At 46.4% G+C, this 15,883-nt stretch overlaps 1 protein-coding gene and 1 pseudogene across 1 annotated transcript; one reads left to right on the top strand and one right to left on the bottom strand.

The window, feature by feature from the left end:
• Positions 1–336: 336 nt before the first annotated feature.
• On the top strand, positions 337–4,348 carry LOC119358469 (annotated as a pseudogene).
• A 9,156-nt stretch (positions 4,349–13,504) lies between these two features.
• LOC119352510 lies at positions 13,505–15,193 on the bottom strand. Its single transcript, XM_037619122.1, has 3 exons — positions 14,855–15,193; positions 14,412–14,644; positions 13,505–14,299 (listed from the first exon to the last, which is right to left on the bottom strand). The coding sequence occupies exons 1-3, from the start codon at positions 15,132–15,134 to the stop codon at positions 13,667–13,669; spliced, it is 1,146 nt and encodes a 381-aa protein (XP_037475019.1). The 5' UTR covers positions 15,135–15,193; the 3' UTR covers positions 13,505–13,666.
• Positions 15,194–15,883: the final 690 nt, after the last annotated feature.

Genomic DNA, 15,883 nt, shown 5'->3' with positions numbered 1-15,883 from the left:
GTGGGAGAGGATTGGAGACTTTCCTTTTTGCCCATGCGCCCCGACTAGGTCTTTCCTTTTATATCAGCCGCTCGGTAACCCTCCCAAGCGCCCGGGCGCCAGCTAGACGCGTCCAAAAAAGAAAAGAAAAAGACATGGTTGAATCCTAATTGGCGGCGGAATCGGCGACGTAAAGAGAGATTCCGCCGCCGACTCAGAGATTCAGTCCGACTCTGACTCAGCGGAGATCTTATATATCCTACGCGGCGGGAACCGGGAAGAGAGATCCTATAACAAAGAAAACAAGAAGCCCTAGGCGGGAACAGAGATCAACGGTGTTGGGGAGAAGAGACGAAGATGGACATGAGGGCGTCGACTTCGAAAACAGACATGGTGGACGCTCTTCGTCGCTACCGTGAGACCCTGAGGTGGGAGACCAGTACGCTGAGGAGCGAGGCCACGTCCGGGGGCCTGGAGACGACCGCCGGAAAGAAGGATCACCTAAATCGTCATCATCCCGACGGGAGATCACTATCTCTCGAATCACCTCAGCTGGTCGAGCACTTGTCCCTCCAGAACTAGAAAGTCGTGAGCCTGCCTCTGGTCACTTTGCCCTACCTCGTTGCAAATCAAGAGGAGGCCCTCGCTCTGCTCTTGCACGAGGCGCTCAAGCTGGGCTACCGGGTCCAATCTCTGAGGGAACTCGGTGTCCCAATTCCCTTGGAGACGGTCAGATTACTCTATCTCCTGTCAAAAAGATGCGCGGAGATCTCCAGAATCATAGCGAGGCATGGGTCGCCAAATTCAGGCAAATCTAATTCTCAGGATGCTCCTGCAGTTTCGGCTTACAAAGAGCGCCGTGTCAGCTGGAACTCCATTTGGGGCAGCCCCGTGTTAAGGTGTGGCGGCTTCAATGACTTAAGTAAGAGCCGTTCATCCATCCATGCTGCTTCATTATCTCACCTAACTTAGTCTCTTTTTTAAAACCTAACTTAGTCTTTATGGTCAGCTTTGCTTCCTTGTTCTTTCTTAATATGAATCAATTTCTCAATCAGTGCAATCGTATCGCTTGCTGCCTTTCCTTCTTGTGCAGTAAAAGTTTAAGTAATTTTGGTAGAAAATTTACTCTGGGGAAACTCATTGTACTAGTTTAGGGGGAATTAGTGCTTGTGCCAGAAATTAGAAAACCCCACACCAAATTCCTACTCCCTCCGTTTCAAATTACTCGTCGCAGAAATGGATGTATTTAGAACTAAAATACATCTAGATACATCCATACTTGCGACAAGTAATTCGGAACGGAGGGAGTAGAATATAATGTGAGTGTACTAATGCATCATGCATGTCAGATTTAGGAACAAATCAACTCTCACCAATTTACTGTAAAGACAAGTGAGTAATTACCAAGGGTATTGATCGATCATATACATATGTCTCTCAGAGGCCTAGCGAACCGTACCGTTCAAACACGGAGACAATAAGTTGTCAAATAGGATTAGCTGTTGGAAGGTAGTGATTAACGAAGTAAAGTCAGGACTACAGTGCATTTGAAAGGAAATACACCAGTGATACGGATGGTGAAACGGCTATATACCTGCACAAATACACACAAGCACACAGTTTCCCAAGTGGATGTTCCGATTTGATGTCGGTGAGGGTAGCACCTATGTGCTCATGTATTTCCTGCTTTTGGTTCCTTTTTGTTTCTTAATATGCATTTCTCAGTCAATGCAATCATATTACATGCTGCTTTCCTTCTTGTATAGTAAAATATTGCACTTCTCTTTGTTTAGTAATTTGTACATTTATATAACACTACACACATATTGATGTTGCAGCCACATTATCTCCTATGTACTTTACCCCCTTTGCTCCTGGTATCATCCCATACTCCAGCTTCGCCACCGAGGCATTGCAGATCTACTCCTTCAAAATCTTTGATCTAGATGACAGCTTGAAGTGGCCACTCTATGTGTACGGCGTAGTTGCTGCTCGAGACTCTGTGGATGGTAACCGCAACCTTCTCTTCTCTCGCTCCAGGGCTAACTGCCAAGTACTCACTGAAAAGGTATGTATACGACATTTTTTTTCTTCCTCTTGCATGTGAGGCCTTGTGTATTAAGCATTTACACTAGCAAATATAAAAAATTAATATGTTGGTCGATATGGCTCTAGTGGTTCTTAAATAAGCATAGCTTGATTATCATCACTCTCGGATAAAAACAGTTTGAGTGAAGCAAAGTTTATCCCTATCAGCGTGTAACTACACACCAAGGAAATGGAATTAAGCTCGGCAGGATTAGTCGAGTAGCACAGCAGATAACAAACTCACTCTGTGAGTAACATCTAGTTATAATTAGTACAAGAGGTTATATGAAAAAAAAATAGTTCCTACTTCTGGCCGAAGTCAAGATCTATTATGGATTAATGCAAGCAGTTTCCATACTGCACCTTCCAGGCAGACTGCGGGCCCTTGTTGATATAGTTGCATGGTTAAATTTGATTCCAATAGTTTGATACATATCTCAACAGCAGCAATATATTTTAGGAAGTAGAGGGGCTCAGTGTCTGTCAGTCTCCCGTTTCGACCTTCTAATGACCATGGAAGATGAAACAGTTCTCATTCAGAGATATAATCAATTGTACTGTGGTCACACTGGTCAGCAGCAAGAAGAACATTCAAACAATCAATGTGACCATTAATTCTTGGTGCTCTGTCCATCAGTACACAAAACTCATAGGAAGGGAATACCATTCTCATTCATAGGCGTTTCAAACAAACAGACAGGTAGCACCTCTGTAAATTAAGCACGGCAGGCAACAAATCAACAAACCCTCTCTAAGCAAAGTATACGTATTTTTTAGCTATTTGTATTAAGGCACATGCAACTAAAACAACCATAAGAAGAAAAAATAGATGACTCACATGACCTTGCAAGCAAGAATACATACATGTATTCAAACAAAAAGGAGGGAGATGGAACTTTGTGTTAATTGTTCACCTTGGCAAAGATATTATTTTTTTATCAGCTTTGTCATTTCTTATGTTTTTATCTGGCTGCTACATTTCACAATTGTAACTTCGCTAATATTGCACATATTATCTTCCTCCTAAAAATTACATGGCAACCTTCATGTGGTTGTCTACGCTCACTTATATTGATGCAAATAAGTAGACATTTGATGCCTTGGTACCACAATGATGTAACTTGGATATTTGATTCGGTGACTCGCTGCTTCATATTTCAGTTAATGAGATACACTATTCAGTTAACAAGATACTGTATTTAGGCATCCATGTAGGAAAGACATCCTATCTAGGTACTTGGGCACGCATGGAGCTTAAATTGTTTTATTTACTTGAGACATCCAAGATAGAAAGAAAGATAAGAGAAAAAAAATTATGCAGGCACAAAACGCCTAGTGCCTGCACCTGGGTAAAACACAAGTAGCATGCAGATTGACTATGCATATGCATCTAAGTAACTAAGTACTTCCCCAGTTTGGTTAACTTTCCAGAATGAACATGTCTTGTAGGATAGAATCTTTATGCTCTCTAGTTTGTTTACAGAATATGGGAGCTTTATGTTCTGTTTATGAGAACATAGAAGTCATTGAGTTTGTTCCTAAACAAAGTTGTGATGGTCTATTTAAATTTAATCCTTTGTAATACTTTCCATGTTATTCATATGTTTCATTTTTGCGTTAGTAATGATAACGATGACGATGATGTTTGCAGGATCCTTTTTTGCACTTGACTGGCCCTTCCCGTGCTATACTGTCCGAGTACCCTGTTGACTTTGAAGTTGAACTAAGGATAAAAGATGGAGCAGAGTCCCAAGATAAAGCATTGATGAGTTCTACTAACCACCACCATTTCGGTGGTGATACTGCTCTTTTCTTTGGCTGCCTGTGTAGCGCAGAGATGGGCCTTCAGACTATTCGTAGTGCGGTCCAGGCCACTATCTTGTCTGTTCGTGTTGTTGGAGGGGGATTTCCTTTTGAATTTGGCGTACAAGTTGCTTGTTCATCGTCTACTGGAGGTGTTATTGCTGCTGCATGTCGGCAAGTTGTGTTGCTTGATTCTGTTGAAAAATTTCCCCAAGATGGACTAGATGGTTACCTTCCTCTGTCAAGGAATGTTGTTACTGTGGAATCAAAAGGATCACTGAGGATTATCATAAACGGCTATTCAGAGTCTGGTATTGTTGCTGACGAAGCCCGGCTTGATTTCCCTGCTCAACATTGCCAAATAAGCACTCAAGAATGTACTGTTGGCAATTCTAAGCTGCAGGTTGTCATTGCTTGGTCTCTACTTGTGAGGGACAAGCTCGACAACTTGGCGGAGGGGTACATCTTCCCTTTGTGACTCTTGTTTAGCTCATGCTCTTAGGTGATCAAACTTGGAACTAAGTTTTTTATTTTATTTTGTTTTCTTGTGTAATCATATTTGAAGAAGACCTACATATGTTTATGTTGGCTTGTGTGATCAAACCTGAAGAACTGGACGGATGTTTGTTTGATCTTACATGATCAAACTTGAAGAAGTAGTAGACCAATATATGTTTCTTTTGTTCTATTCCTACAACTTCTAGGGAGGTACCTTTATTATTTATGATGTTTCAGCTTGGAGTAAACCTACATTTGAGTTTGGGTCCAATTGACGAATGTAGTTGTTTTTGGTCAAAGACACGAGCTTTGCCAAGCTAACAAATGTCGGTCACCCCGCATGGCCAAACTAGATCAAAATGTGCCTGTGAATGTTGGCTAATTGAGTTTTCTAAGCTATAGTACCTGTTTCTCATAGTAGAAAATTAACTATACCCTTGATTAATCACATTTGGGATGCAAATTGTAAGGCCGGGCAGATTGAGACAGAAGCGAGAGGGTAGCAGAGGTGCTTGTGTCGGAACTGGCTGTTGGGTGTTGCAGTACAGCACATCTTTTGGTTAATGGAACAACTTCAGCATATGATTTACAGTACCAGTACTAATCTTTTTTTTAGAAAAGGAGGATGACCCCGGGCTCTGCATCTGGGAGATGCATGCGGCCACTTTATTGATTATTCTTGAGGACCTTACAAAGTATTACAACAATATGCCTGAATCCGCCATCTTGGCAACATATGCCACTACTCCTATCCATATAATGAAGGGATGCTAACTGGGCCAAATACCCAGAGCACTCACCTAAACCTATCATCAAAAGCCGGAAGCACCTAGCCGAGCCACATACCAGGTCTGGGGCACAAACCGGTCTGACGCACTCATATGTGTCATCGCCGCCATCTTCCACAGGTCCGTCTTCAGAGCAGATATTGAGGCTTCTACCTTGTCAGGCCACTCTGCCATCGACGCTACCATGACGCCAGACAGCCATCTCCTCCTGCGCGAGTCCATCTACACGCATCGGGCGCCGAGTCTCCGCTGCGCCACGCCGCCAAGATCCCTCGTCTTCGATGCGGAGGAGGAAACACTGCTCCACCTCTGGGCGCATCGCCGGCCACCTGCCGCGATGTCGTGCAAGTCCAGCTCTCGGAAAGCACGCAGGGAATCATGATCTTCAAGACGACGCCCTCGGGAGGGGAAGCGACGTATCACGCCATCGTCTGGTGCTGCACCGCAGGTCCTGGGCTTTCACCCGAAGAAAGTGACCGGAGAGCGGAGGAGGTTGGAGAACTCCACAACGGCCCCAAGGAGGAGAGCGACATCCGCAGACACCGCGCTGTCGGCTTTCGCCCGGAGAAACCCTACCTCCGCACCCTCACGCTGCCGGACGAGGATGGGGGAACCCCAGCGCCGCCAGCATGCGAACCCACTGGCCCAAGCACCTCTTGCGCGGCGGCTGTGCCATCACCACGCACGACCACCAACCTCACCGCCGGCCGAAACTAACGGGCCAGATCGGCCGAGCCCTCCACGGCCAGATCTGAAACCTCGGGACGCCGTCCCGTCGAGGCAGCCACGAGTAGCCAGCAGCCCATCACCTACGAGAGGACGAGGACTCCGCGCCGGGTAGCTGCCATGTCGGTCGGAGACGCCGAGGACGAGACTCCCACCACCACGTGCTCACGCCGGCAACCTAGGCCGCCGAGCGCGCGAAGATCCCTGCCCCCACCGTCCTCCGGCGCGGGCTTCTCCCGGCGGACTCATCCAGCGGCGGCGAGAGGGGGACGTGTTGTAGATGGGAGCGGTGGCGGCGTACCTAGGGTTCCCCCGAGCCGCCCTGGGGACGATGCGGGGGACGTGCGGAGAACTCCTATGAAACGTGCGGAAATATTCAAACAAGCAAGCAATAAAGTACAAATCTGAGTAGTAAAATAAAGTAATAAAGCAGTTGATCCTACAGTAGTAGCGAAAATATCACAATGGACTGAACTTCAAACAAGCAACATATGGCATTGGCAATTTCCTAGGTTCCAAAGCATGCCGTTATGTTCTAGCAGTCAGAGAGCCTAACACAAGCTTACTCCAGTACTATTGAGTTAATGTTGAGGATACTCTTATGTTTTCTGCTAATAAGGATATTCACGAGGGGCATCCAGTGTAATGATTGTGCGATAGCTGGAAACGTCTTAGCCTGTTGAGGCCGACGGGTTCGTGTTATAAAGAGTGGGGCGCACCTCCCAACCATAGCGCATACATTGTTAAGATTACATGTGATAGGGAGATATTCAAGGAAGGGATAGAAGAGATAGAACTTGGAGAGAAAGGAAAGAAACCACCTATCTCTATCTATCTATCCTAACAACCTAGTGCGCTGGGTGCACAACATATTATGTGTTTAACACCCTCCCTTAATCACAACTTCATTAAGTTGAGATTATGTTTGAACTCTTCAAAACTCCTTGTGGGCAAGGGCTTGATAAATCCATCTGCAATTTGATCCTTGGAATGCACAAACCTGATGTCAAGTTGCCTTTGAGCAACTCTCTCTCTGACAAAGTGAAAATCTATCTCGATGTGTTTTGTTCTTGCATGGAACACATGATTGGCAGACAGATAGGTGGCACCAAGATTGTCACACCATAGACATGGAGCTTGCTTACTTTTCACCCCAAGCTCTTTCAACATAGACTGCACCCATATGATTTCAGCTGTAGCATTTGCTAATACTTTATACTCTGCCTCAGTACTTGACCTGGATACAGTAGCCTGTTTTCGTGCACACCATGATATTAAATTAGGTCCAAAAAGACAGCAAAACCACCTGTTGAACGCTTGTCATCTAAGCATCCTACCCAGTCAGAATCAGAAAAAGCACTGACAAGTGTAGAAGATGACTTGCTGAAATTTAGGCCTATGTTTAGAGTATTTTTGACATATCTGACTATGCGCTTGGCAGCTGTCAGGTGAACATCAGTAGGTGCATGTAAGAACTGGCAAACTTTGTTAACAGCAAAGGATAGATCAGGCCTAGTAAGAGTTAGATACTGAAGAGCTCCTACAAGGCTTCTATATTTTGTGCTATCTTCCTGACTCAAAAGTTTACCTTCTGTGAGAGACATTTTTTCTGAGCTGGATAGTGGAGTAAGTGATGGTTTACAGCCTTGCAATCCTGTCTTTTTAACTAGATCAGTTGCATACTTTGCTTGAGAGAGATGAAGTCCATTCTGATGCTTCTTTACCTCAATCCCAAGGAAGAAATGCAAATCTCCGAGATCCTTCAATGCAAAATCTGCACTCAAGTCTTTTAAGAGACCTTTGATTGCTTCATCAGAGGAGCTGGTCACAATAATATCATCAACATAGATGAGGAAAAATATGCATGTATTGGATCTGTTGTAAATAAATAATGATGTGTCTGATTTAGAGGGAACAAATCCAAGTTTTTGCATCTTGTGACAGAGACGGGAGTATCATGCCCTTGGAGCTTGCTTTAATCCATATAGAGCTTTATCAAGCTTGCACACATAAGAGGGAGCATTCTTACTTTCAAACCCAGGAGGTTGCTTCATGTACACATCCTCTTCCAGAACACCATGAAGAAACGCGTTCTGAACATCAAGCTGCCTGAGACTCCAACCTCTGGAAATAGCAATGGACAAAACAAGACGAATAGTTGCAGCTTTTATCACAGGACTAAATGTATCCTCATAGTCTATTCCATATCGTTGTTTGAAGCCTTTGGCAACGAGCCTAGCCTTATAGCGATCAATGGTTCCATCAGATCTCCTCTTAATTTTGAAAACCCACTTACAATCAATTAAATTTGTACCTTGTTGTGGAGGAACCAAGTGCCATGTTTTGTTTTTCTTTAGTGCCATGTATTCTTCATGCATTGCCTTCTTCCACTTATCATCACAAAGTGTTGCATCAAGGGTTTTTGGCTCATCTGGTTCTCTTGTAGAACAGACCAAACCATATTTAGTTATATGTTTATAATTTACCGGTTGAGTTATCCCTTGTTGCAACCGTGTGCGTCGCAATGGTGGAGCAGCAGAGTCCATGGCCGCAGAGGATCCAGGAGAGACAGGATCACCAGCTGCAGTGGCAACTGATCCCGAGGCGGATCCTGTCGCGGCAGCAGCTCCAGCAGGCGCAGAGCTGGCCAGATCTTCTGTGGCAGACTGCTAAAGCACCACGTCCTGGCGGGGCACAGAGGATCCCGAGGCCCGCGCCTCTGCTGCAGTGCTGGTCAGCCCACAGCGTGTGAGAGGACCCGCTGGGTCCGCACCTGCTGCAGCGCCAGTCGGCCCACCGATCGTGGGGGGACCCGCTGGGTCCGCGCCCTCCCTGGCGCGTGCCGCGTCCCACCGCTTGTACGTGACCGGTTGGGCACCGTAGCGCACGCCGGTCGGAGGAGGCCGCGTGTCTGGCGCGGGATTGTCGCGGTGTGAATCCAGCGCAGAGGCGCGTGTGCCTGCGCCTGTCCCTTCTGCGGCGGCTGATCCCGAGGATGATCTGATCTCCTGCGCTGGCGATCCCGAGGAGGATCATGTCGCCTGCGCCGCTGGCGATCCCGAGGCGGATCTGTCTCCTGCAACGGGACACATGGGATATAACCCAAATTTTGCACCACTTGCGTCATTTTCTTCACAGTTTTCTCCTGTTTCATCAACACAGCGCTCATGCATGCCATTAGGTGAGTTAGTCAGCAAATGATCATCAACATTTTGTCCCCCTTGATCAAAACTAGTGAGATGAGGTGGTAAGAGAAGGATTTCTTCACAGAGACAAGCACCGGCATTAGGGTGAAGATCAGCGAAAGGGAACTTTGTTTCATCAAAGACTACATCACGGGATATGTACACACGGCCCGTGGAGACATCAAGGCACTTGACCCCTTTGTGCTGAGCACTATAGCCAATGAAGACGCACTGTTTTGATCGGAACATGAGCTTGCGATTATTGTAGGGACGTAGGTTGGGCCAACACTCACACCCAAAGACACGAAGAGACTTGTAGTCTGGTTTAGTGTGGAAAAGCCGTTCTACCGGAGTTTCATGGTTGATGACACGACTCGGAAGCATGTTTATGATATGCATCGCAGTGAGGAAGGCTTCATCCCAAAATTGAAGGGGCATAGAGGCACCTGCCAAAAGAGCAAGCCCAACTTCAACGATGTGCCTATGCTTTCGTTCGGCTGACCCGTTTTGCTGATGAGCATGAGGGCATGAGACGTGGTGTGATATTCCGAGTGTCTGGACAGCAATGATCTTGCAGTCAATTTTTTGTACTCCCCTCCCCAGTCGGATTGGACAGCAATGATCTTGCAGTCAAATTTTCGTTCAACGAGAGCTTGAAATTTTTTGAAAACTTGGAACACGTCAGATCGTTTCTTTAATAGATAGATCCAAGAAAACTTGCTAAAGTCATCAATGAAGCTAACATAATAATCGTGTCGACCAACAGAGGTGGGGGCAGGGCCCCAAACATCAGAAAAAAATTAACTGTAGTGGTTTGGTAGAAACACTTGTAGAAATTGGGTAAGGCAACTGATGACTTTTAGCTCTCTGGCATGAATCACAAATTGTTTCATTATGACGCTCACCAATAAATGCGAGCTTATTTTTCCTAAGCAACCTTTCAACTAAAGAAAAAGAGGCATGTCCTAAACGATCATGCCATCGTGTGGAGGAAAGCTTGATAGCACCACAAGCTTGTTTATTGTGTCTTCTAAACTCCGGAATCAACGGGTAGAGGCCACCAACACATCTACCGCGATAGAGAATTATCCTCGTTGCCTGATCCTTGATCAAAAAGAAGTAAGGGTGAAATTCAAGAAAGACATTATTGTCAATGGCAATTCTATGGACAGAAAGAAGACTTTTGTTGGCGCTAGGAACATGCAAAATTTTGCGAAGATGAATGTTCCGATTAGGGGTACGAAATATTGAGTGATCAAAGTGACTTATACTCATACCTTCTCCGCTGGCAGTGTGGATTTGATCCTTGCCGCGGTACTTCTCCTTCATGGTAACTTTCTCGAGCTCGTTGGTGATGTGGTTTGTTGCACCGCTGTCGACGTACCAGTTTGTGTCAATACCATAGGAGCCGTCAGCAGCTGCATCAACTTTCTCTTCATCTTGTGAGTCGTAGTCGTCCTCTTCATACTGGTACCAGCAGTCCTTGGCTGTGTGCCCGACTTTGCCGCAGATCTGGCACCGGGGAGCATCCGGGCGGTTCCTGCCGCCGCCGCCAGCACCGCGTCCACGGCGACCGCGACCACCAGATGGAGGTGGCGGGGCACCACGGTTGCCGCCACCAGACCTGCCCTTGTTGTGCGATGGCCCACGCGATCGGGAGCCGCCTCCTTGCCCGCGAGTGGCCGCGTTGGTAGAAGATTTGAAGCTGCCGCCGTCGGATCCTTGGAAGTGAGCCATGCGCTGATCGAAGTTGGATAGCATACCAAGAGCTCATCAAGTGATACCTGGGTGACGCGAGCGTCTAGGGCAGAGACCAGAGGCTGATAGTCGGCGTCGAGCCCGTGGATGATGTAGGAGGCCAGCTCGTCATCGGGGATCGCCTTGCCCGCGGCGGCCAGCTCGTCGGCATAGCCGCGCATGGCGGCGAAGTAGGAGGCGACGGAGAGGTTCCCCTTCTGCGCGTTGATGAGGGAAGTTCGGATGTTTTTGATGCGGCTGGCAGATTGCGAGGAGAACATGCCGGCGAGCGTCGTCCAGAGCGCGCCCGTGGTGGTGCCCGTGGTCACCGTGAGCAGCACCTCGCGCGTCAGATTGTTCAGCAGGTATCCGAGGACCTGCTGATCCTCCCCGACCCAGATTGGGTGGAGAGGGTTGGGCGATGAAGTCTCCGTGCCGTCCTTGGTGGTGACGAGGAGTTTCGCCGGCTCCGGCTGAGTGCCATCGATATAGCCGAAGACATCGGCGCCACGCAGCTGGGGAATAACTTGCGTGCGCCATAGCACATAGTTTGTGCGCGTCAGCTTCTCGGTAACCTGGCCATTGAGGCTGGTTTGGGAGGCGCCGGAGGAGGAAGACATGGCTAGGGCTAGATGGAGTTCATATGGAGCTTAGATGGGAAAAGGATGGCTCTGACTACCATGTGCGATAGCTGGAAACGTCTTAGCCTGTTGAGGCCGACGGGTTCGTGTTATAAAGAGTGGGGCGCACCTCCCAACCATAGCGCATACATTGTTAAGATTACATGTGATACGGAGATATTCAAGGAAGGGATAGAAGAGATAGAACTTGGAGAGAAAGGAAAGAAACCACCTATCTCTATCTATCTATCCTAACAACCTAGTGCGCCGGGTGCACAACATATTATGTGTTTAACAATGATCGCATCCACAAGATTGCCCACAAGAACCCCAAGACAGTTGGCGAGCTCTTTGACATCGGCAACATCCATAGGACTTGCGAGGAGGCCATTCGCGGCAGATCCAGAGGTGACAAGGGGAAGGAAGAGCAAGGCTCCAGAGTCCTCCAAGCCTAAGGACCGCACTGAGTCATCTAACAAGAAAAACAAGCAGCAGAAGCGTAAAAGTTGAAGACCTCGTCGCAGCTAATATACTCTGCCCAGAGGAGAGGACATCTCTGCCTGTTTATTATATGTACGATATACTTTTCTCCAAGAAATTATTAGCAAAAATCGACTGGAGCGGTCAGGGATGTTTGGTGGACGAGACTCTCCAACTAAACTCTATATAAGGCCTGCGAAGAGATTTGCAAGTCAAAGAAGAGAAGGAACTTGGGCGTCAGGAATCCAGAAGCAGCGAATAAGGCATCACTTTGTCAATTCAGCATGGAAGATTGTGTTTGATCCTGAAAATAATACTTCAATATTTACAGGAGAAGAATCAAGCTGCATTGAGAGCGGCTTCATCTGCTTCCTGTGTTTTAGATCTATAAGAAGTAAGGCACGAACCCTAGCACTAATACATTGGAACTCCAGCGAGCACAAACAGATTCAAGCGACTTCAGTTGCAGAAACTGCATTGCAGGCGGAAAGCCCAAGCCCCAGGTATTGGCCGATCAAACTGGAGAAGATGCCTTCTTAACTGACTGTCAAGCTCCTGCCAAGGCAGCAGCACGAAAAGCACCCGTGGCATGGAACAATCAGATCCAATCTGCATTAGTTTGTTCGGTATTATCCGAATCTTCAAAATCAAAAGGGAGAACAATAAGCTAGCTCATACACAGGCTTAGGATGTCTAGTTGTTTCCGACCAAGGTAGTCTTCTTCTACTTGCCCTGTAAAAAGCTGGTATCAATTATCAGAGTGCAAACACATTGAAGTTAGTGACTTGGCTTTGAGTTTAATAAATTTCAAGTTGCCAGAAAAAAAGGTATTACCTCTGTAAACAAATGTAAGACGTTTTAGCCAAGGTTTTGGTTACCGGTCGAAATTTCAAGATTTCCCATGGTTACCGCATATTTCCGTGCCCCTCGGTAAATCCCCATACCAAGAAAAAAATACCATTTTTTGAATTTTTTGAATTTAAATGCTTGATTTATGGTAAAGTACGTAGGATCTAATTAATATCATGAGAGTTGGTTCTGACGTGTTGGTAGCAACCTAGTTCATGTTTTGAGAGGTCTCTGGTTCGGATGTTCCTTCATTCACTTTTTGAATTTAATATTCAAGTATAAAATCGTTCGAAATATTCTCGGTAACCGTGGTAACCACGTTTACCAGTCCCCCTCGGTAAAATTGCCCAATTCGGTGGTTTTAGCTCACTACGTTGGTGATCTATAAAACATCTCATATTTGTTTACAGAGGGAGTATCTATGAGTTGCTTGAACTACAGAATGACTGTCCTTGGTTACATATTTGGTTCAATTGTGTTCTGTGACAAGAACTCGAGCCATCTAACATCCCTGGAGGACCTGACACTGGATACTATATAAATTAATTTTCTTCCTTGGAGTAGACTTGCACCCTGCAGTTACCACCTTATGATGATCTGGTAGCTCACAGGCCTGACTTATGCAATGTCCACAAACAACCCATCAATGGCAGCAGGTGGGAAATTAAATGCACTAGACGTACCAAGCAACCAAAAGTATAGTAACATATAATAGTACAATAATATATAGTCAGATCAGATAATACAATATAAAGTCGATACACAAATAGCATAGTACAATAAGTTATAGTCCGATCAGATAACACAATAGAGAGAAATACACAAATAGTTGGGACATCATCCTACTTGCATAGCTGGCCGACATACAAATAACATACCACTAGCCAATAGATTAGATGGGCAAGACAGCACACTACGCCTGGGTAGAATAACCCTCAATTAGTAAATCCATCTTGTCCCGGACAATCCGGGACCAAGCAACCGTGATGTCCACCTTAGTGCCACAGACGAAACAACTACCCATACTTATGTTGCAATCCTGGGGATGGAAGTCAACATTGACTGGAGGATCAGATTCCCCGTATGCTCGTATGCCTTGTATGCTAACTTTCAACCGTCCTTGCAATTGTACTGACACAACGCTCCTTGAAAGAGAAATATACCCATCTAAACCATCTTCAGGAATTTTTTCAGCGGAGTCAAGCAAAACAACTTCATCACATGAGTGATCATCAAGCTCTGCAGAATACGAGGTGCAAGTAACTCGGCCTCCGCATTCAAAAGGCCACCCCCCTTTACCAATATGAACCCCCACGATAGTTGCCTGGACTGTTGCAGCAAGTCGCCCAAGGCTCAACTCTGCACTACACATGGAGCCATGGAAGCATAAAGGTTGTTCTGAACCGTCGTAACGCTTGCTAAGACTCATCAATACTCTGTCTTTGATCTCATCATCGCCCTCAATAATTCTTAGTTTGACTTCAAAGTCAACAGGATCCTCGGCTACAATTGCACGAGAAGGGCCAGTCAAGCATAGGGAAGAGTCCTGCAAGCATTATATCACCATTTTACTTGAATGGAATGTTTTGCTGAAGAAGGAAAAAACACTTTAGAAAAAGATAAACTAAAGAGAAAACTAAATGTAAAACAGTGCATACATTTTCAGCGAGTACTTGGCCATAAAACTTTGACCGACAGAAGAGAAGGTTGCGGTTGCGGTCCACGGTGTCCCGGGCAGCGACCTCGCCGTAGACATAGAGTGGCCACTTGAGGTCATTGTGCAGTCGAGTAATTTTTAAGGAGTAGATCTGCACGGTTGTCCCAGTGACAGCAGCAGGGGGCAGGGTGATACCGGGTGTGTAGTGTGTAAACTGCATAGGACTCAAAGTGGCTGCAGCAACAAAGCCAAGTTTGAGCTGTCGTCAGAAATCTAATAATATGATGACTAAATTGAGCTATTCTCTTACATAAAGAAAAATGAGGGAGGAAGTTGGTGATCTGCTGAAATTCCTTTAGACATGTATAGATATATAGAGCAAACAGACTAGCTAGACATATAAAGTTGAGTAACCTAAGCAGCAGGCATGCATGTTTTACTTACTTTTATCTTGGAACCGGCCGCACTGTCCGGTCTTGCTGGTGTTTGTATCTTGCCAGTATCCACGGTGGCCCGCGAAAAGTCGCAGCTCGGTATCCATACCCTCTTTGAGACGCTCCATTGGGGATTTTGTTTCCTGCTGGTCAGGGGCTTGCGCCACCACCATCGGCTGCTTCTTCTTCTGCTTCCACTGCCTCCTCTTCTCCTCCCTCTCTCTCGCTGCCTCCCTCTCCGCCTCCTTCTCCCTCTCATACTCCTCCTCATCCTCCTCCGTGAACATCATCGCCAGCTCATTCTTGTAAAGGTAGGGTCTCTCCCTGACATTGTGGGAGAGACGCAAGAATTCGTTGGATAGCATCATCTCCTTCTCATCATCATCCTTCTCGACCGCCTCCTCGGCTGGCTTGTGGAAGAGATCCTTCGATATTTTAACTAATCTGGACGCTGTGCTAACCAGCTCTTCTGCATTGTACGAGGAGACGGAGGCATGGGAGTTGGAGAGAAACTGTGACATGGATAGCATCCGGTGGCCCAAGTCCTCCGTGTCTTGGAGGATGAAATCGAAGTAGTTTTCAAGTCCTTTGTCGTCGTCTCTAACCTGCAGTGAGTCCATCTTCTTCTGAACGGGCGATGGGTTCTCGGCGTTGATTCCAGCGACCCTCGACATTGTTGTTGTAGTAGAGGTCGTTGTGTCCTCCCAGCGAGAAATCCTGGGAGTAAGCGACTCCAGCAAGTCTTGGCGCTCCCTCTCCAGGGACATGATATCGTTTATCAGCTCCCTCTCCATCTCCATCTCCATCTCCCTACCAAGCGACGAGAGCGGCCGGCGCCGCCGCTAGCTTAGGGTTTCAAACAAGTGGCCGGGCTGGGAGTTGGGATACTTATATATACTGTCCCTTTTTTTGCGGGGAACATTACTTATATAATATACTGTCCGTGTTAGAGTTAAACACGGCTTAGAACTTCTATATATGCGTGTACGTGTACGTAGGTTACATATATGCATTACATAAAAAAAAAGGTTACATATAT

This window comes from Triticum dicoccoides, chromosome 2A (assembly GCF_002162155.2).
Source record: "Triticum dicoccoides isolate Atlit2015 ecotype Zavitan chromosome 2A, WEW_v2.0, whole genome shotgun sequence".
Taxonomy (NCBI): Eukaryota; Viridiplantae; Streptophyta; class Magnoliopsida; order Poales; family Poaceae; genus Triticum; species Triticum dicoccoides.
Note: the sequence above shows the minus strand (reverse complement) of the source record. Positions and strands in the feature narration are given on the sequence as shown.